Raw genomic sequence first — 22,627 nt, forward strand, 5'->3', positions numbered from 1 at the left:
TCTTTTCACTCCACTCCTGCCTCCAAACTCAAGAGTTATAAAGTCAAATGGCACTAGGAATGAATGAATCCCTGAGTCTATTAGTGTTGCATCAGGGGAGGAGCATTCATGCACTTCATCTGCTTCTCTGCTCACTGATGACAGTGTTCAGAGGATGACTGTCATGAGGAGAGAAGGTGTTACCCAGGTAACACTAAACTAGCCATGCAAGTTGACACACTCTTTGTAGGGATCTTCTAAAGACATCAAACATAACAAAATTAAATTGATATAGATTGAAAAAGTTTCCTCCTCATGAAAGCCTTGTCGTACGCAATCATTGTATGGCATTATCCTTCGATGGTATCAGAAAGAAAATCGGGTCCAGACCAGTATTCTGAGGGTCACAGATGTGGAGAGGCTTGAAGAGTCTCTCGATCTTTTCGGACCATAACACTCATTTATGTTGTGATGTTGTTATGGATAATCAGTCCTAAAGATTAAACAAAATCAGTTGCAAACAAGCTCTCTGCAGCAGTTATGAGTTCTATCTTTACGTCAAGTAAAAAGTGGCTGAAATCTTCCTTTTGGGCTATAAATCATTAGCCATTCAGATCCAATGATTCGCTAATCTCTCTGACAGAAGCCTTCAGGCAGGGAGAGCGTTAAAGATGGATGGGGGATTCAGTGGAGGAGGGCAATGCTGGGAGTGGAAATTTAAAACGCTGTCACCCTAGTTTCCACTTTTCTTCATGCATATCGACATCAGTTCCATCTCACCGACTGTCATCCCGCTTATAAAAATAGTTTAGCAACTGTCTGGCTCTTGATTAAAAGAACAGATACCTGGGAGTGTGTGAGTGTGTGACCATGCATGGATGGAGATAGTATCTGGCCTGCACTGATTGCGTAATGTTGATTTCCACACAGACAAACATGAGACTATAATAGAGTAAGACTGCTGCACCCATACAATCACAAGAACATTTTTTTTTAAAACATTTTCACAGTTGGTTTAGTCTTTTTGCCAAGCATATTCTGTTAGTTTTCTTCAATATCATTTATCAGACAATAGACCCACTTGCTGGAAATTACTGTAATTTAAACACAAATTAAACATTCTAAATACATCAATCTTTTGTGATTTTCAGTCATTAAATTTGACGAGGCCAACGTAGACCCCATGAACATGACGTCAAAATATATTGAACATAAATTGAAGTTCAATTTTTATATATGACTACTCTTCTGCTTCAATCACTAAAAGTAATAATAATAATATAGTCACAGTTCAACTCCAAATGATTGGTTTTGTTTATTATAATTTACATTACTATTTGAAATGTTACTGAAGCAAAGTGAGTCATATTTATGAAAACATATTTAACTAAGATGTATGATAGATATGGTAATTTGAAGATTCTACAGACCTCAACCATTGTTAAGACTAGTATCAGTACTTGTACTTTCGAATACCACGAGGATAGATAATAATAATGATATTGTAGTAGCAGTGTTATGAAATCATATTTTTGGGTTTGTTTATTATAATTTGGATTATTATTTTTGAATAATACTGCAGCTAAATAAAGAAGACAATTTAAAAAGCAATACGAATTATATATTTATATTGATCAATGATACTTTTCATTTTTTCGATAAATGAACCTGAACGGCGCTCGGGTTTCTTCGGCTGCGCTCGGGTCAGCTCGGCGGTGCGTTCCAATCGCTTCACACGCTCGTCGGAGCTGAGATTGTTTACATCCAGTCAGTCAAGAACAAACGGGATAAAGTGCCGCAAAGATGGACACCGCCAACCAGGTTTGTAAAAATGCTTGTAGATTAAATAGGATTCAATAAGTCATATGTTGATTTAAGTTTGACTGAAGCGCTTTTATTTGGCTTGTATTGATCTCCGCTGCAGCTCGTGTCCGTCGGAACATTCCAAGTGCTGAAACTGCCACTGGGATTCATCCGTGTTTTGGAATGGGTGAGTCTCATCAACTTCGTCTTTTGTATGTGTTTGCACAAACTAAACGATGCATTTAATATGTTTTGCCAACGTCAACATTTAGAATTAAAAGAAGTCTTTTGATATTTTTAATACAGGATAATAAAACTAATTCAATGCATGTTGGATGGAAAATATTCCGATTTTTTTCCTTCTGAGATCAGAAAGACGTTTCTGATAGATTTGTGATGGGAGAGACACATTCCTGCGTATAGTCGCAAGTGGGTCCATGTTTCACAAAGTGCCCCATTTCACCCGAAGTGAAATGATATAACATGAGGCAACAATAAGAAGTGGGTGCCCTGGCTTTGACTGAGTCAAGTCCTCGCCATCTCTCTCTGTGCTGCTGCTGCTGTTTGCTGTGCAGAGTAGTCTATATGAGGCAGGGAGAGATAAGTGATTTTCTTTGATGTGAGTTTAGAGAAATGACTGTAGCCAGGGGGTGTTCAGCCATCTCCCTCTCTCTCTCTCTTTCTTTCTGACTCTCTCTCACTCTCTCTCTCTGTCTGTGTCTTTACCATTTTTTTAAATGACATTAAATGTTCAGAGGAACCTGAAGTACAGCTCCATCAAAAACAAAATACATTCCCTTCATACAGACGATTTTATTTATTAGTTAAGTTTACTTCGACATGCAGGCAAATAAAAGCAGGTTATCTAAGGTTTGTTAGAACAATCCATCCCAACACTAAAACAGTATTTTTATTCGTTTTGGGGCTCCAGTAATGCCAGCGAAAGTAAAGATATATTTGTGGGTTCACTCCAGGAACTCAGGTTTCCTCCCAGAGTCCAAAAACATTCAGAGGTTGATTGAGAATTTGGGTAAATTGTGCGTAGGTACGAGTGTGTGTCTGTGTGAATGGTTGTGTGCTCTATGACGGACTGGCGTTCTGTCCAGGGTGTCCTCCGCACCTCACCCGAAGAAGCTGGGATAGGCAAGATATGAAATGAATAAAGGAAAGAACAATTGACTTTACTTTCATTAAGTGCTTCGATCACACTTTAATTCCCATCAAGGCTCGCTTTGACTTTTACAGCTGTTTTCCTGTTCATCTGGACTCTTCGTACTCAGATATAATTTCATATAAAAAGTTACAGAATTAAGATTTCTTTTTTTGATCATGGTATAAAATGGGTGTGATTTTACTTTGCTTTTGTTATATTTATTTATATTGGTTCTCATTATATTCAGGAAAAATGAAGTAACCTTTACCATCCCATAATGGAAAAAAAATGAATGCATAAATTGCAATAAAATTCCTAAAATGTCCTCAATTTCACATTAAAAGTTGTATGTTTGTTATTTAATTAGAGATTTACAGTATGTAGATTATATTCTTTAAAATAAAAATACAAAAAATCGTTACACGATGGTGTATAAATACATATATACATATCAATATATATATATATATTTATTTTTATCGCCTCTTTCCTGCTCAATGTATTGTTGTGAAATAAAAGGTTTTAATATGCTAACATATTGTACATTTAGTCTAATGTCAAAATGAAGAACTACTCAGTTTTACTGAGGTTATCTGTCAAGAAGATAAGAACATGAGATTCAAGAGCTAAAATGAATGTATATAAAAATTATCAAAATCTTAATTTAAAAAAGTGTTTTATCAATGTAGAGTTGCCGTTTTTATAATATATATTCTGGTTTGCTAATGGGTCTGAAAATATTTACTTTGAGTTGATGTTCAGAAAACTGTAGTCTCAGCAGTTGCTTTACAACTTAAAAGTCACACAAAAATCAAACAGACTTAAATGAGGATTCAGGTTTTTTTGAAAGAGTTCAGGAAATCTTTGTCTGTCTGACTAGATGAAGTGATACATGTGTGGCAGAGCCACAGAAGCGGATGATCCAAAGCACCATCTGTATGATGAAGATAGCTCTGTCACTGCTTCCCCTTTGTGTGTGTGTCTGTGTGTGTCTGTGTGTGTCTGTGTGTGTCTGTGTGTGTCTGTGTGTGTCTGTGTGTTTCTGTGTGTGTCTGTGTGTGTCTGTGTGTGTTGAAGAGCAGCATGTGCTGCAGTGTAAGCATGAATGCACATTGTGTTCGGATATCATACGTAATCGTTTTGACCCTAAAATTACTGGGCTGCATTCACTCAAAACTATTTTTTGGGAAAACATATCATTAGATTAAACTCACCGAAGCACCAGATGATATTTTTCTATAGATTAACAAAACAAAAACGGAAATTATTGTTATTTTCAGGCTACATCCCGTTCAGAAGTAAAATAAAATAAAATAAAAATATGAATTAAGCCAATCTGGTCACTGTGCTCTTGGAACTTTTGTTGCTTAAAATGTTTCTTATATATTAAAACGTTTTGTTTGATAATGAAATATCAATATAGCTGTCTCACAATTGGCAGTATTCTTAAAAGGAAAATGTATTTACAGTTAAAATCTAAAAATTTTAGAGGGTTTTAAGAGCTTTAAGTACTTTATATATATATATATATATATATATATATATATATATATATATATATATATATATATATATATATATATATATATATATTTAAATGTTATTTATTTCATATATAATGTTTATCACATAAAATATAACGTGTGTAATGATTTTATTATGTCTACAATCTCATGGCATAACTACATTTAAATATATATACAAATATAAGAATATTTGTACTTACAACTTCAACACAATTCTGTCTTGTTCATTAATGTGCTCTTTTTCCTCGTCCCTTCTTTCTATTGCCTCGCTGGATTTTAGCTTGTTGAGTGATTGAGATTGAATTGGATGGATCTAGGATTCACTTTAAAATATTCTCTTTATGTTCAGAAGGGATGGCTTTTTAACTTCTCATGTTTAAATCAGATAAATAATGTGTTTGCTATTGCAGAAGTGGTGCTTAATAAACTAGGTAATGTTATTGTTCAGCACCAGTACTTTGTTTACAGCCCTGAGGCCAGGAAAGGCTTCGTTTGATAGGAGCGACTGACATTTACTGGAATAATGATTGTGATCTAGAGTTCTCTTCCATGTTCCGTCATTGCTGCACAGCAACAGCAAATGTCCCCCCTTTGCCATGTCTGGAGGAGGTTTTGTCACAGTGTATGAACACGTTCGTACGTGTGTGTGTCTCTGTGTGTGTCTGCATGTGTGTGTCTGGATGTGTGTGTGTGTGTTCGCGCCAATGGCCAGCTTGGCACACTGTCACAGACTGGCATATTCAGCTCCAAACAGCTGTAAGGTCGCCTCCTCTCCACCAAGGAGCAACTCAAGCAGAAGCTGTCCTTTGAGATGTGCCCCAACCCGTCACTGATTGTGTGTGTGTGTGTGTGTGTGTGTGTGTGTTTGTGAGGGAAAAGATGGAATCAGAGAGAGCGAAACTGTACAGTTGATTGAGCACATGATGCCAATGATACGTTTCCCATGTATATGTAGTGTAGCATCTCACACTGTTGGTCTACATAACTACCGTATCAACTCCTGCTGTGAACCGCATACGAAGCATGTGAATCACAAGTTAATGAGTTTGTGGCCCTTCCTGCTTCCAAGTGGAGACTGGGATGTCATTGGCTTTGCATTTTGCCCTCAAGTTATTTTCTCAACTCCTTTAACATCAAGCATCAGAAGATATTTCTAATCAGCGTAATATGCGCTCCAGGGCCTCCCTCCAGTTGCCAGGGATGGATCCCCTAAAAAGGTGATCCCCTTACGGTTCCAATCCACCAGTTGTTCCTTTTTTTACTGTAGATAACAGGATTTCATTTTTCATTTTCTTGAAGAACAGATAGTTCTGGTGGAGCTCAATAAATTTAATGGATTTAAATAAAAAAAGAATACATTTTGGCTGGATAATAGCACCTTCAGGATTAGTATCCATGCCCTTAAATGCGCAATTTCTTTACCGGAAATTATTGAATTGAGTACTAGATAATAGTAAAGGAAGTGGAAGTAAATAATGGAGGTTGCAGAGGAAGAAGTAGTTGCTCTCACTTCTCCACCTGCAGATGAGTTTTTTGTACAAGCCTGGATGGTTTTCAGTTCACACATGTAACCCCTGTGAGTGATTGGTCGAAGTACAAACCTATGCTGCTGACACTTACTGTGGAAAAAGGTAATTTGTGCGACAGCATTTGGCAGACGTTAGAGCAACACAACTCTTTCTCAACCCTCTTAAGTCATGGCAAATACGATGGAAAAATTACACGACACTCCAAGAAAAAAATGGTCACAAACAATATATACAAAAAAAATGTTTGTTTTAATTGACTTACTGGGAACACGTTGCATTTGCCAGGTGTCTCTGTGCTGATTATGTATTCTTACAAGCTTCAAGTGCGTCAAATTATGAATGTTTTATTTAAGGTTTAGCTGTACATTAACATTCTCCGTTCTCAGTCATCTGTACTTCCATGAATGGCCTCCCGTTATTGTTCAAAACTGTTTCACGTTTCAACGAAATAAACTCCACCAACTCTTCCTCGGCAAAAATGAATAGATAAAATATATTAAAAGAAAAAGATACAAGCTCAGTTTTTATTTTTATTTTTGTGTAGTCGAACAGGGAAGTTGTTGGTTTCATTTGGTCTTAACAAGATATCAGATACAGTCGGAGTTTGTGATTCCTGGTCTAGTCTAGAGATTCAAACCCCATCAATATCTGGATCTTTCTTCAAAATCATATAATTGTGTTTGTAAATGTCTTCATCATAGCATCTATTTACTAGCTATAGGTTTATCATTGCTAACTTGAGGTGTTGAACCTACACCTTGTACAACCTGACATTAGCAAATGGATCAGTAACACAAAGGTGATTCTCATTAGTTGTTGTTTGTGAAGTTTGGTTTTGTAACTCCGAGCGAAGAGGAACATAAGTGAGGCGTGACCAGTGGAGCTTACAGATCTCAGAGCGATGGAGGGGAAGATGAATCCGGGCCGTGCATGAGTGAACCGGCTCATCCTCTTGACATTGTGTTGTGTGCTGCTGCCTCAGATGGTCCAGTCGTAGAGAGAGTTTAAGCGTAAAGGTGAAGGTGCGTCTGAAGTCATCACCTCTGTCAGGAGCCTCTGTGTGAACCCCCCCGAAAACCACATGTGCTCTTGTCCGCTCGCGTCTTGTCCGTTTGATTTGGGTCATTGGAAGTTACTGGCACAGGTGAACTAATCTTGTCTGTTAGTTTCACTTAGCTTCCCCAGACTGCGACCCATTTCTGTGACTCTTCTTCACTAGTCGTTCACATACTATGAGCCACAGTTGTAGCCAAATTTTGACTGACTGACAGTCCCAGAAAATCAGGGAAAAGCAAATCAAAATGTCTTAAAATGTTTCTTGAAGGAGCCATTAGATCCATTAAAACACAAAGAGAGAGGAAGATCGTTTCAAAGCTTAGGAGCAACAGCCTGAAAAGATTTCTCTCCTCTGGTCCTGAACCGTGTTCAGGAACCATCAGTAGATTCTGATCCACAGACCTCAGAGCCTGAGCTGGGGTGTACGGCTGGATCAGATCACTGATGTAAGGAGGAGCCTGACCATGAATAGTTTTGAAAGTAAGAACCAGAATTTTAAAATTGATCCTGAAAGAAACCGGCAGCCAGTGAAGAGTTTTAAGGATCGGAGAAATGTGAGTTCTTCTACTAGAGCGGGTCAGAATTCTCAAATAATAAAATAAACGTATTATTTGTTTATTTTATTTCAATATTCAATAATTATTCAATAACAACGTGAGTCTGTAAATATTTGTGCACAACTTGAATTATTCTATCTGAAATCATTTAGATTGTTTTGTTACTCTGCATGTTTCAATTATTTTACTGTTATTTCATATCATTTTGTCGTTTATATTTTTAATTTAATTGTTTCAATATGTTTTTTTGTTTTTAAAATTTTAATAAATGATGATCACCTCCAAGTCATCGTTAATGGTCTAGTTGGACAACCTTAAAAAGTATATAAAATAGACTTTTTTGAGTTTTATTCTGATTATTATTTTTCCTCACTTTACATTGAGATGCTCAACCATGATCCACAGTAAAGAAGTGAAGAAGAGGCAGGTTCTGTGAGTCCCAATTGAAATTTCATATGTTTCGAGGTATTCCTTGACTGAGCTGCTGGGTGGAGATCCACAACCCGTTGGAGAATATATAAGTTTGAGTCTCTAATTGATTTCAGAAGCTGTATTTGGAAAACCAGTTGACCTACTTACCTTCAGTGTCTTTGACTGTGTGTTGTGAGTCACTGTACAGTAATGTCATGCTGCCTGTCATGTTGAAAACCCTGTGACTTCCGAGGAGGATCAGTCTAAGACAGCTTGGGTGCTGATGCTAAATTGGGTCAACATTGACACAAAAAAGGAAGACGGGGTGAGGTAAATGTCTAGTTGAGAGGGAAACGCAGAGTCTGTGTTTGTGTGATGTTTTTTTTCCGCTCTTCTCAGCTTCACCCTCCTCCAGTTTCCCTGCACCGTCTCTCCCTATCTCCTGTTCCCGGAGGAGGCTGGCTGGGAGAGACAGATAAACACACAGGGGTTCGGGGCTTAGAACCCAAACCACAATGCCACACTCTCCTGTTCAAAGCTGGACGCCGAAAATCTCCGGGAGAGAAGGCAGATGCAGGCGAGAGAAAGAGATGCTTATCTGGGTGTTTGGGATAATTGAGAGGGGGTCCCTCGTCTTCTGCTACTGCTTCTTGTTTTAAGCTGCTTAACCTTCCACTTTAGCTGCTCATATTGAGGGTAGTTTTTGTTTCTGAGGGAGGTGAGAAGGATGGAAGAGAGGAGCACGAGTTGTTGCATTGCAGCTCAATCATATAATATGAATACGTTGTGTTATGAGCAATTATAATACATGATATACATATATAATATAGTAATAATTATAATACATATATAATTAACATTTTTAAACTTATTTAACTATGTTGACATTTTTGTATGTGTTCCTTGCCATTTTGGGGAATTTTAAGACTTGAATTATATGTCGGAGGTCAGAGTGTATTTCGATTATATGACTACTTTTACTTTTTTAAAAACTTGTTGGTTTAAAATTTAAATAAAACTATGTGGTCTAAAAAGACAGACAGGTCCCAGCGACATCAACAATGAGTGAATCACAATGTGTGACACTGGTGAGGGAAAATCCTCCTTTTTATAGGCAGAAACCTTAAGCAGAACCAGACTCTGTTTTAAAATAAAATCCTACTAGTAGAACTAGTAGTTTATTTTTATCATATGACTTAAAAACCTTTAATATAATTAGTTTTGACTTTTTTGTGCAATATATACATACATTTTTAGATTACAAATATATTATAATTTAATTCCTTTACATTACACAAATCTCGGTGTTCTCCCAGCGCCCTCTACCGGCTGAATATTTAAAGCTCTCACTGTCTTGTTTCCGTCTGCCTGAGATAGCAGGAAGTCTAGTGCTAATGAGAAGTCACTTCTTATTATGGAGATCACACTCCAGAGGCTGTGAGAGCTTTATATAGAATATCCTGCTGAGTCTCGTGCATGTGTTCTGTAGCACTCTGATCACGTTTGATCATGAAAAGAAACTTCTAAAACACTCACCAAACTTCTGAGTCCTGGAACCTTATGGTGTCTCTCGTCTGTTACAAATAATACTTACTTAATTCTTTAATCCACGATCTTACATCCTGGAAAAACACCTTAAAATTGTTTCTTTTAATACATCATTTTATTTTTGAGAGAATATCATATATATTTAATTAATTCCACTCATAATAAAATATTTCTAAAATATGTCACCTTAATAAAGGTTCTTGTCGATTCTCTGCAAACTCAAGGTTTGGGGTCCAAATCTGGCCCACCAGGTCATTGTATTTGTCACATAAGCTTCGTCGTTAAACAGGCTGTGAGCGTCATGTGACCAAAAAACTGAGCAGTGAGTCAGAGACAGTGTTTCATTGAAAGCACTGAGAGACATTTTGAACTTACCAGGAAGATACAATCAGAAACTGACACAAAAAGAGCCACTGTATTGTTTTGTAAATAAGCGTGCATGTGGTATTTGGCAATGGACAGGAATTCCGAAGCACTGCCGTTTCATTCTGTTGACACTGGACAGAGCCAGAAACAATCTCTTGAAATCTCACATGATGCTGGTATGAATATGTATCTTATGTATAATTCTCATTGTTTATAGTTGATTTTTTTGTATTAAAAAAAAAAGAACTTTAACTCATAGGGAGGGAGGGAGGGATGGAGGGAGGGATGGATGGATGAATGGAGGGATGGAGGGATGGATGGATGGATGGATGGATGGATGGATGGATGGATGGATGGAGGGATGGATGGATGGATGGGGGGGAGTGATGGATGGAGAGAGGGATGGATGGATGGATGGATGGATGGATGGATGGATGGATGGATGGATGGATGGATGGATGGATGGTTGGATTTTTTTTACTTCCTCCTGCTGCTGTTGCTGCTCGATGCTGCTCGACATTATAAACGCTACCTACATTCTTTTAAGTGATGTCAGGTATGCACTGGTTCTTTTTTAATTTCTTCTCTCTTTTGACCATATAGATTTGAAAATCTGCTTGTTTTCTACTAAATAAACCCGCCAGAAAGTTATCTTCTTAACCCTTGGCTTCCATGAATACACATGCACTGGTGGAGGTCATTCACCAACACAAGGGATACCACAAACCATTTTATTTCCGGGCCTCTGGGTCACCTTGACCCAGAGATAACACAAGGGTTCAGATACTCCTGTGCTGAGTGAAAACTCCACTCTGTATTTAACAACAAAGCTGAACCCCACAACTAGCTCCTATAATCTCTAAATAAATTCAAGATAAAAATTCTTCAGTCATGTGCTTTTTCTTTTCTCAGCTCTTTGCCATTTTTGCGTTCGCGACATGCGGCGGCTACTCGGGGCAGCTGCGGGTCAGCGTGGACTGCATGGAGAAGGCCAGCAGCAACCTCAGCCTCGCCATCGACTTCGCTTACCCTTTCAGGTGAGCACAGCCTCGTGCAGGAGAAGTGGAGCATGAAGGCAGCAAATCTAACATCCCCCCCCTGTGTTAGGTTGTACCAGGTGTCGTTTGAAGCTCCTGCCTGCGAGGGCGTGAGGAGGGAACGCTTCTTCCTCAACGGCGACTACTCGTCCTCCGCCGAGTTCTTCGTCACCATCGCCGTGTTTGCCTTCTTGTACTCCCTGGTGGCGACGGTCGTCTACATCTTCTTCCAGAACAAGTATCACGAAAACAGTCGTGCGCCGCTCATTGTAAGTGCAACGAATATTAAAAAACATATCTTGAACATTTCTGGAGATGCCTGATGGTTCGCTCCGCCAGAGCGCCCACTTAGTCTTAGTTATATATTAAATATATTCTGGATGAATTTTCATGATCCTGTCCTGAAATAATCCTAAAAGAAAGAGGATCAGATTGTTACTCATGTGCTCAACTACATTAAAAGTAACAAAGATTAGTAAACTTTCTCAATCTTCTACTGCCAGCATTTCATTAGTTCATGAAACAGTGTCATGTTGTTTAGCGGTCATTAGGTGGCGCCATTATTTTAAAATTGATGTCTCGGTTCATTAAAACAGTTGTTAAAAACAAAGGAAAATAGTGCAAGGACCGCCATCTAGTGGACTCTAGTGGACAAGCACACAAAAAACTCCCCTCCATTTAAACTGCTATGACATAGTAATAATAGTTATATTTGAAATTGACAATATTGTGAAGAAAGGCCAGATAATGACTGCATAATTCATCAAGAAAAACTTCACTTCAAAAACAATTCTGCAGCCATACATTAAAAACTGTGATTGAAAATTTGAGCAAATGAGTCAGAGATGTTTCTGTTGTTGATGCTGTCCTTCTGAATGTGTCCCTCTGTGTCCAGGATTTCGTCGTGACGGTGGTTTTCTCTTTCATGTGGCTGGTCAGTTCTTCAGCTTGGGCCAAAGCTTTGTCGGATGTCAAAATATCCACCGACCCGGAGGAGGTGCAGCTCCTCATCTCCGCCTGCAAAGACCTGACCAACAAGTGCTCCTCGGTCCAGGAACCCCGCTGGTCCGGTCTCAACACCTCAGTGGTACGTACCCGAAGGAAACATGAACCTGAAGTCCAGTAATACTCACCCGCTGTCGTGTGTGTGCAGGCGTTCGGCTTCCTCAACTTCGTCCTCTGGGCCGGGAACATCTGGTTCGTCTTCAAGGAGACCGGGTGGCACAAGGGCGGGTCCAGGTTGTCAGGGGGGGTCAGCGAGAAGCAGGCCGGCACCTTAAGCCAGCAGACGTACAACCAGAGCGGCTTCGAGCAGTCAGGTAGCTTCAGCAGCCAGCCCTCAGAGTACGGCCAGGTTGGAGGTCCAACTTCCTACTCCAACCAGATGTAAGAAACGAGAGGATCAGAACTGGAAACAAAAGTGATGAGCAAAAAAAAGTGTCATGAAGTAACAATTAAGTCCACTAGATGGTGCGATTTGTTCAAAAAAGTCTTAGGTCCGCCATCTACTGGATCAATATGCGATTGTTTATCACTAATATATGTTGATTAAATAACAATTTACAGAACATAAAGAGCAAGATCTCGTGGAAAATTCAGTCAATGTTAGCAAAACAACACATTGTAGAAACTAATTTCAAATGCAATGATATCTCAGTTAAACCTTTTAAGGACTACAATTATATACAGGTCGACTTTTCATTATATGGCTGTAGAATTGGGACAAAAAAAACTGTAAGACTCTAAGACAAAAAAATAATTATACATATATTATAGATACTCAAAATTATTTTAGTCAATGATTGCAAACCTTTAATGTGGAATTAAACTAAACCAACTGGATTTATCCAAACTTAATAACATGTTAAGGTTAAATTTAATTTACATTATTTACAATATTATTTATAAACCTTCACTTAAGGACTTTTATTTAATTATTGTATTCTAAAACTGCCCAAATAGACTCTAAACTGTAATATGAAAATTATTTTAACTATTCTTTCTAATTCAATAAACTCTCTCGCTCCCTCTCAGTGAACTCTTCCATGCAGCTAAAGTGCTGCGACGTGAGCGAATCTAACTTAAACTGTGCAAAACGTGAAACCATTCCTTCTTTTTTGTTGGTGGGCAGGATTTAATGAGTTAATTTTGAAAGAATTCCCCGACTTTTATTAGGAACTAAAATGATCTATTATTGTAAACACTACCACGTATAGTATTAATTTATTCTTGGGTTGGTAAATGCTGAATGTTGTATTTTGTGCCGTTTGGAAGATACTTGTGCCGTATGTCTCTCTGCGACTCTTTTCTAACTTCAAGTGTTTCCTGTTGGTTTGTAAAAAGCTGTGTTGACTAAATGCATGATTCGTGTTTACACTCCATCTCTATGGCAACGTCATACTTGAGGGATGAGTTGTTCGATTGAAACGTAAAAGCCACACTTCTTTACGGGTTACACCAACTGTTGGTGACGGTGCACGCCTTTCTACCGTCCTTCTGAAGTGAGCTTACATGAGACCTTCAACTGTTTTGTAAATATCCTGTCGTGAACAAAAAACAAGCCTGTGTGTGAGTCAGCGATAAAACTCCAACATGAACTTTGCTGATATTTGTTTTATAGCCTTGAAGGCTTGCTTTGTGTTGTCCACGTGAATCTGATCCTCCTCTCACGCATGCCACCGATGATCCACTGATTCAAGCTGATTTGTTTGTGTATAACTTCTAATGTATTCCTACCATATCACTTATTTAAAACATGTTATCAAGTCAATAAATTCTTGAAAGAACGCACTCTGTTTTATCACTATATTAATGCACCTATTATGACCTTTAGATACTTCTATCTTTTAGCCGAATTTCTACACCCTGACTCAAATAATCATCAAACAATATGAAATACCTGTTATGAGTGATGGTCTAATGAAGCTTCATGAAACAGTGTCATGTTGTTTAGAGGTCAGTAGGTGGCGCCATCAATTTGAAAATGATGTGATGTTTCATTAGAACAGTTTTTCAAAACAAAGGAAAATAGTGCAAAGACCGCCATCTAGTGCATTTTTTAAATCTACTATACGAGATAAAATAGTATGAAAATAAGCAGAGAACAGTTTTTCACCTAAAATTAAACTGCTATGACATGAAAATATGTAATCACAAAAGTGTGAAAAAAAAGGGCAGTTTAAAAGGGCATCAAGAAAGGGCATCTAGAAAGAAATCAATTATATGACTTAAAAAACATTATTTATTTATTTGTTATATTTATTTGTTGCCCCTATTCATCCCTTTTTTTAAATTAAATAACAATAGTTATACCTCAAGTGTTTACTAAATTTAATTTGTGTTGTATATTGTTTGTTTGTAAGTTATAGTTAACGTTTTTATTAACGTTATCATCAAATGTTTTTGTTAAAATAACATTGTAACTTAATCTCCAAATAAAAAAACAAAAGAAAATGTTCTATTATCAAACTGGGGATGATTTTTATAACAGAAATTCTTAAAAACAATCTGAAACATGTCTTAAAAGTAGCTTGCCTTTTCTGTAAACTGGGCTACCATAACAGGATAATATTAATAGGGATTATATATAAATTAGTAAAATCATTCTTCTATTTGATCCTGCTTTCCTGTTTTCGAGGGCCGCTGAAGCTAAAAACTGTCCCAGCTACTTGGGGTCAGAGGCCGGGGACATTCTGGACAGTCATTATAGGACACATAAACATTCACCCATACATACAGACAACCAAGATCATGATGAGTCTCCTTAACCCTAGTGTTATCTCAGAGGCCCGAAAACAAACGTGTTTGTTGTATCCATTGCGTTGTCCCAGTGTCAAGGTGAACGACCTCTACCACTGCATATGTATTTATAGAAGCCAGGGAGGTTGTTCACCTTGACCCTGGGACAACACAAGGGATAACATATTTTCCCATTATATAGTGATTTGTTGTTAGAGTATAATTTTTATTTATTTGAACTAGGACTCTGCATATTCAACAGCATGTCAGCATAGAGCAACCATGTAAATATGCATAATAGCTCATTTCCATCCGTTGTCCTAACTACTGTCATACTAAACGATTCATATTATTAATCTTTTACTGGTCAGCCTGTCGATTCTACTTTGTGCCTTTGAATTTCATCTATTTTGGAAAGTGAATCTCGAAATTTCACAATATCTGTTCTCTTTGTTTGTGACACAAAGGCTCTAATTTTAGTCCCTGAAGTTACTCTTTGGAGTGTTTATGTGACTTGGAGGAAACTGTGGTTTGTGCAAAGGTGCACATCCTGCAGCGTTGACATGAGAGCACAGCCATGATTCCTCTTCTCAACACAGTGAAAGACAGAAGCCAGAGGAAGAGCTCATCTGAAAATATGAGCCCCCTGTTCACAGACTACAATGCAGGTAATTCGTTATGCTTATTTATATCAAGTTCAGTTTGTTCATATTTATACTATACTGTGCAGGTATCATAGATTTCCCCTAAACTTTTCATATTTTAAGTGCATTTTAGAAAAAAAAACGGATTTATTTTCCTCATTTTCTTTCAAATAAATGACATTTAACGATTTAATTTATCAAAATAACTCAAAGAAAAGAAGCAACAAATCAATGCAAAGTTTTTCAAACTGTCAAGCGAAAGCGGATCCAACCACAGCCACTAAAAGAATCAACCCCGGCAGCATCAGCGGAGTGATTTCAAGAAGTATAAACCTCTTGTCGCTTTCTTCAAGGCTTCAGGTTATTGAAGACGCTTTCCCACAAGGGAAAGAAGGAAGAAGAGACACTCACCAGGGTCAAAGGTCAAAACAGAAAGAAAGATAAAAGGATTAAAGGATTCTGAATGAAACATTAAGCCAGTGATAGTAAATTGCTAAATAGAACATAAAAATAAACTGAGGCATTGACATTTATTAAAAATATATAAATAATAATAAAATTAAAAGCAGAATAGGATAAGACAAAAATCTAAATTGTTAACAACAATTTAGCACCGACCGATGCTGCTGCAAATGTGTCGTCCTGTTAAGTCTATTGGTCTTCAGTGCTGTGTGAAAAAAGGTTTTACAGTTTTATTAAAATCATCATCACTTCTTGACGGCGTGTTAAAGTTATGCCAAAAGTAAAAAGCCAGCGTTAACACCTTCTCAACACACCAGTTGAAAACCAAAAACCCAGTCCATTTTTTCAATACTAGACTAATACGTCTACTTTTGTCTCAATCGTTATCTTGCTCTTCAGGTAATAATCAGACTATATTAGTTATTTTGGTTAACGTCTGACCAGGTCTAGGTGTAGAACTACAACTGTCCCAAGAGTCAAGTTGCATTTCTTTACCCACTTTTAACCATGTCTACATTTATGTGTAAAGTCTCTACAGCAATTTTATATTAATACATTTATTTCAATTAACCAAGTTTGTTGGGAACCTCTCAGTTAACCAGGTCTATATTTGAGTCTATTTCAGTCCAGTTCTCTTATCTTAGTCTGGTTCGACCAGCTCGTTTTAGAAAGCATACGTTTGTTTATTTTAAATTTCCTTCTTGATCTGGGGTTTTTCTCTGTTTACTTTATGTAATTGACATTTACCAAGTCTTTTTTCAGAAGCAGAATCAGAAACTTGTACTGCCAGGTTTGTAAACTTTTGTAAAAAAAAAAATAAAAAATACAATAAATAAAATAAGAGAGACATTAACATAAACTGATATATACATAAGTTGAATCACTAAAAAGAATACAAAAAATACATTAAATTAAATAATACAATAGTATTTACTTATTTCAAACTTCTTAGCAAGTCTGTTGCAGCACCTTCAAGTTTCCTCAAGTCAAGTTTTATATTTAAAGGTCCATGTATATTTTGGATGGTCTACCTTTTATTAGAAAATATTATACGTCAGATTTTAGTCTCTTTTCTCTTATCCAAAGTTCCTTATTTTTTGTATTTTGTGGTGGATATCCTCGTTTACTATCTGAGAGAAAACTTGACAGGTTTCAAAGAGCGTGAGAAGCAGCAGAGTGAGGCAGATGACAAAATGAATTCTCGAGCTTTTTACAGAACTGTGGCTCATTCCCTTCGCTCAGGAAACCAAATACTGTTTCAACAGGAAAAAAAAAAGGTTTCATGATTTGACTTATTGTGTCTCAAGTTCCCAAATAATAATGATTGTTTATCTTCCACAGACATTGCAGTGTTGACTCTGACGGGTTTACTTCTCGTCTCAGTGGCTTTTAACATTTACTGTTGCGGTAATTATCCTCCCATTTACTCTGACCTGTGGACGGTCTTAGATCTAACTGTGTTTCTCAGCAGTCAAAGTGAGGGCGAGACGTGGACGCCGGAGGAGAGCGAGGTTTGTCCTTTAATATTATTTAATTCGGTTTTTTTTTTTAAAAGATGTACTTCATCTGTTTGTGTAGCACCCACATGGTGGAGATGAAGGAAATGCCCATTTATGGAAACGTGGCTTACCTGACAACAGGTACGTACATGATGTCACTGAACGAGTCGAGCTTTGTTTATTTACAATATGTTACTTTCATCAGATGGAGAAGTAATGGAATCATCCGTCTCACCGTCACACAGCTCTTCGAGGACACGGAACAGACTTGACACTACGGTGGGTGTTTGATTAAAATATCTTTATATGTAATCCAGACGTTTCTGTTTTAGCAGGAGTTCAGTAGTAAGAGACATATAAGAAGGTTTCAACCACATCTGAGAGCTTTTGTAATAAAGCAGTTGATGTTTGGAACATTTGATCGAAATTGACGTACAAGACTACGTTAAAAAAAAATCATGAAATAAATAAACAAACAAGATTCCTAATATAATAAATAAATTAAATCTACACAACAAATTACAAATAAATACTTACAAAATAGTAATGAGTTACACAAAATGCTAAAACAAATTACAAAACTTTTTTCCAAACTTAAGTTTTTTACAAACTCTGAAATAGAATAAACACTAAAACAAATAAACAAACACATTTTTTAAAACAAAATTGTGAAACAAATGTTAAGATTCTCGACTTCTTTTTTTTTTTTACAAACAATAAAACAATTTTTCAAACTCTGAAACAAAAACAAACAAAATAAACAGACTTGTGGAAAAATGTGCAAACTGTGAAAATAATATAGAGAATGAATTATAAAACAAAAAACATATATGCACCTAAATTGTGAAGCAAATATAATGAGCTTTTATTTAAATTTTTAAAAACATCTACTCTGAAACAATAATAAATAGATAAATAACTCCGAAATATGGAAAAGAAAAATGAGAAAAACGTCTGAAACAAATGTACACACAATTGTGTAACGAATGTAAAACATCTTAAACATTTAATTCGACAAACTTTGAAACAAATACATTTTGGCTTTGAAAATGTTTCGGATTTACAAATACCTACTCGCTTATTTTATTAATCTACAGCACTTTTATAAACCGGTTTATGCTTTAGTAATAAGTCAAGATTGAATTTATTCATTTTATTTTCCACTCAGGCCTGCTACGCCAAACTGGAACTGAAGGCTCCTCGAGAAGCAGCAGGAAGCAAGTCTTCACAAGACATCTTGTACTCAGACGTGATGTGTTTGGAAAAACCCAGGAGGGAACCTGAGAAAAACAACATCCCCGCCACGTCCGACCTGTACGCCACGGTGTCACCGCAGCGCTGCAGGGTCAGCGCGATGACGTCAGAGAGCGACGCCAACTACGCCAAACAACTCTGAGAGTGTAACGCTGCCCGCCACCGCTAGGTGGTGCTCAGAATGATGACGGTCAGGCGAAAAGAGTTTCGTATGATGAAGTAAAATAAACATGCTTAAAATATATGTTATATTATATAATCTAAAATATATGTGCGTTCTTTTAAAAATAAAGGTGAAATAAAGAAATGCATTGCGTATTTAATTTGTCTCTCGGAGTTTACATATCATGGGGTATTTTTGTATATAGCGTGTTGGCTTGTGGTCATTTGGTTTCATTTCCTACTATTACTTCCTCTCAACAACTATCCTTTTCCGAAGTAACTTTTCTCACTTTCTTACCAAAGTCTATACCGAACACCGACCACATTGACTTCATGTATATGTGACAAGATTTATTTCTTTCAGAGGCTTTAATATAGTAACATTATTTTGTAAAAATATATTATATAATACTTTGAATTACGGTGTGTTCGTAAGTAAGTAAGTAAGTAAGTAATATTTATTTATATAGCGCTTTTCGAGACCAGGGTCACAAAGCGCTTTAACAATCAAAACAATACTCAAAACAGTACATACTTCAAAGATCAAGATAAGTCCAGAACATTTCTAGAGTCCTGAATAGTACAGACAAGGTTTTGGCTGAATTTTTTCCCCTCTTTTCGGCTGTTTCCTATTCAAAACTTCATATATAATTAAAAACAAACTTTAAATTATACATTAAAAAAAATTACTTCACAAACTGCTGCCATAAAGGGAATAGACACAATTGTTTATCATAGTCCAAGTAATTGTCTAAATGCTGTTGTCTTTTTTGAATGAATGAATAAATGAGTGAATTAATGAATGAATTATTCCTCATCAGCCTTAACATAAAATGATTCACAATATGAACATTTTTGAATCAGAAAAAAAAAAAAAATAATAATAATAATAATAATAATACATTTAATTGAAAAATTCAAATAAATTGTTCTTCTTTTTTTAATTCAGTTGTCTTTTTGATGGATCAATAACTTAAATACAGAGAACCTTTAAAGATGTGCATGCATGACGGCACACGGACATCACACACTGCTTTAACTTACTATTTTACATCAAACATGATATGAAATATAAAAAACATTGCTACTATATACACCAAAGAGAAAGAGTTCTATGTAGCACTTTGACTGCAACTGCAACTTTTATTGTTTTTTCGAGAACATAAACATTAAGAATATTTGCCAGATATTCAATTGCGGAAAAAAAAGTACGAAAATGTACATTTTAAGGTTATTTTTTTTTCACTTAGCTAACTATTCATGGTCAGACTCCTCCTTACATCACTGATCTGATCCAGCCTTACACCCCAGCTCGGGCTCCGAGGTCTGTGGATCAGAATCTACTGATGGTTCCTGAACAAGCTTCAGGACCAGAGGAGAGAAATCCTTCCAGGCTGTTGCATCTAAACTTTGAAACAATCTTCCTCTCTCTCTATGTTGATGGATCTACTGACTCCTTCAAGAAACATCTTCTTCAAGACATTCTTGTTTGTGCAGGCTTTCCCCTGATTTTCTGGGACTACTGTGTTTGTGTCTTGATATTTTAAAGTATATATTTTAACTGTGATTGTTAAAGTGCTTTGTGACCCTGGTCTAGAAAGGCGCTTTACAAATAACCATTACTTACTTAATTCCTTACAACATAAGATGGTACAGGAGAAGACAGGGAGACGGAAAAATACAACACATCAGTCAAGAGGAATTAACAGTTATTATACCAGAGCATTTCAAAAATCTGGTTTACGATAATCTTGTAACATAGATTACTGCTATAGACTGAATAAAAAAGTCACAGGAGTTGACACCTTTATTGCTTCATTATCACGCCTGCTATCAATTTAACAGAATTTCAACCTGATACGCAGAAAGCTAATACTTCATTCCTGAAGCTTTTACAGCGTTTCTGTCTACAGTACGGGTCGTGCTCTTTGAGGCTCCTGTAAGACCAGGGTCCCAATCTGTGCGGCAAGCTAATGAATGAGGCAATCGAAGGAGAGAACAAGATAAAATGTGACAGCTTTATATCCATGTGGACTACTTGACTGGTAACAAAACTAATAATTAACATTTACATTCTAGGTTTCAAGCTTTTCTCCGTCAAAACGTTATTTCCCTGAAATCCATGAAGAGACAAGTATTTGTATTCAAGATGTCAACACTGTGAAGACGAAGTCTTAACCTTAGCGAGCGTCTGGTCACACAAGATAAAAAGACTCACAAATCTATCTATTTTTATAAACAAATGGGTAAAAGTAATGTAATGGGTAAATGTCAATTGAAAAAAAAGCAATAACCCGTTACATTACTTTTACCCAATTTTGTTTTATAATTATCTTCTCTGAATTTCTTCAATCTTTGAGGTAATTTAAATTATTTCTTTTATTTTTGGCTTTATTTTTGTTTTTGCTCAAGCTTGAATTCAGTGTGAAACTATAAAACCGACCATGAAGACAAATGTATGGTTATGTTATAATATTTAAAAAAAAAAGAAGGTTGAAAAGATTTTTTCCTTTTCTAATTATACATTACTGTCTTAATTCTAGAAATGAAATTCTATTTCACTTTTGTGCGTGTCTGTTTTTTGCCCCCATAGCTATTTACAGTTGCATTAAAACATGAAATCAAATATTTGACGAGTAAATATATATCCACTTCTTAAATAGTTCATCTGAATATACAGTATGACTCATTTCGTTTTTTGTCTTGGCTTTCAAGCATGTGATATTTCATTTATATTGATTATTTTCATCTAAAATGTATAAAGTAATTTATTTATATTATATTATATTATATTATATTATATTATATTATAATTTAAGTATTTCTGTCTTTTGGTTTAACCACATGGAGGTTTTTTTTTTTTTTTTTAAACTTTTTTATCATTATTTACAGTTTTAATTCGTCTAGTTGACATTCATTTGAATAATTATAATTAATAAATCTTTATTACACACAGTTTAACTCAAAAACATGTCTTTTTTCCCTCCAGAAAGACTGAGTTAAATGGTTCATATGTTGAGTTATTCTCTCACCGATGGCTTCATGCATAAATGCATAAATTCATTTTCAATAATGTGAATCACTGGATGAGTCTGACCTCCTCTTATTACCGTTATCATCTTCAGGTTATATAAGCCTGTGGCCTTGTCCCTCACAAGATGGACTCCAGATATTATCACATCCAACGCGGCAATATTAATGACATCTTCAACTTTTTATTGCATTAGAGTCTTCCGTGAACCAGGAGCTGGACTCACTTGTACCAGAGCAAGTCAGGTTATGCTGATAAAGGGAAACATACATGAGTTAATCTTCGATTGTGTATGTTCAAACAGATACTTATCACATTCCTTCTAGTCACATTTTACAGATGCTATTGTAGAAGGTTATTGAATTTAAATTAAATTAAAATGATCAAATACTTTTGTTTGTTCCGACTGTGTTGGACTCATCTTTCCTGCTTCAATTGGGTTTATTTGTCGTCATAAATAGTGCTTATGTAATGCTGTCATCCCTGAGAGATTACGCCCTGATATAAGGGAATAAACATCTCAGAGACATTAGCTGTCAGCGCTGCTCTCATCTTTTGAACTTCGCTAGACACGGACACGTAAACAAATGTTTCATAAAAGCAACTTTTGTTGTATCTGGAGTGTCTGTTTAGCATCCTTATCTGGGTCGGATCCCCCTCATCCTCTGATTGAGACACCATGGACGGATCACTAGAGCATCAATACACAAAAACAAATAGTCACCAATTAATCTTTGGAATGTTGGAGGAAACCGGAGTTTTTAGGAAAGCAAGAAATAGTGATTTCATTAGATTCAGGAACTTCTGAATTCAATGGGTTGATCAATAACACTGTAAATACAAATAAAAATACTCTAAATTGCTTTGGAAAG

General features: G+C 36.3%; 3 protein-coding genes across 4 annotated transcripts in view; all 3 read left to right on the forward strand.

Annotated features, from left to right (window-relative positions):
- arfgap1 (ARF GTPase activating protein 1) overlaps nucleotides 1-22,627 on the forward strand; it is a 97,458-nt gene that overhangs the window by 63,151 nt on the left and 11,680 nt on the right. The window lies entirely within an intron of this gene.
- Nucleotides 1,726-13,745, forward strand: LOC148070898 (synaptoporin-like). Its single transcript, XM_087800290.1, has 6 exons — nucleotides 1,726-1,800; nucleotides 1,904-1,969; nucleotides 10,841-10,965; nucleotides 11,036-11,234; nucleotides 11,861-12,052; nucleotides 12,119-13,745. Exons 1-6 carry the CDS (start codon nucleotides 1,783-1,785, stop codon nucleotides 12,353-12,355), a joined length of 837 nt encoding a protein of 278 aa, XP_087656416.1. The 5' UTR covers nucleotides 1,726-1,782; the 3' UTR covers nucleotides 12,356-13,745.
- On the forward strand, nucleotides 15,299-18,870 carry LOC148070899 (uncharacterized). 2 transcript variants are annotated; one of them, XM_087800745.1, is made up of 7 exons: nucleotides 15,311-15,371; nucleotides 17,026-17,086; nucleotides 17,151-17,216; nucleotides 17,278-17,320; nucleotides 17,388-17,449; nucleotides 17,514-17,587; nucleotides 18,477-18,870. In XM_087800745.1, the coding sequence occupies exons 1-7, from the start codon at nucleotides 15,366-15,368 to the stop codon at nucleotides 18,702-18,704; spliced, it is 540 nt and encodes a 179-aa protein (XP_087656871.1). In that variant the 5' UTR covers nucleotides 15,311-15,365; the 3' UTR covers nucleotides 18,705-18,870. The 2 variants fall into 2 exon arrangements, with proteins under 2 accessions (XP_087656872.1, XP_087656871.1); XM_087800746.1 differs by lacking the exon at nucleotides 17,026-17,086 and having other exon boundaries at nucleotides 15,299-15,371.

The sequence above is a fragment of the Callionymus lyra genome, chromosome 10 (assembly GCF_982586985.1).
Source record: "Callionymus lyra chromosome 10, fCalLyr1.hap1.1, whole genome shotgun sequence".
Classification (NCBI taxonomy): domain Eukaryota; kingdom Metazoa; phylum Chordata; class Actinopteri; order Syngnathiformes; family Callionymidae; genus Callionymus; species Callionymus lyra.

Excerpts from the sequence above, each read along its gene's own strand:
- LOC148070898 (XM_087800290.1), top strand. Across the intron at positions 11,235-11,860 it reads ACAGTCGTGCGCCGCTCATT|GATTTCGTCGTGACGGTGGT; the intron begins GTAAGTGCAACG and ends CTCTGTGTCCAG. Across the intron at positions 12,053-12,118 it reads CCGGTCTCAACACCTCAGTG|GCGTTCGGCTTCCTCAACTT; the intron begins GTACGTACCCGA and ends GTGTGTGTGCAG.
- LOC148070899 (XM_087800745.1), top strand. Across the intron at positions 17,217-17,277 it reads TTTTAACATTTACTGTTGCG|CAGTCAAAGTGAGGGCGAGA; the intron begins GTAATTATCCTC and ends TGTGTTTCTCAG. Across the intron at positions 17,450-17,513 it reads CGTGGCTTACCTGACAACAG|ATGGAGAAGTAATGGAATCA; the intron begins GTACGTACATGA and ends TACTTTCATCAG.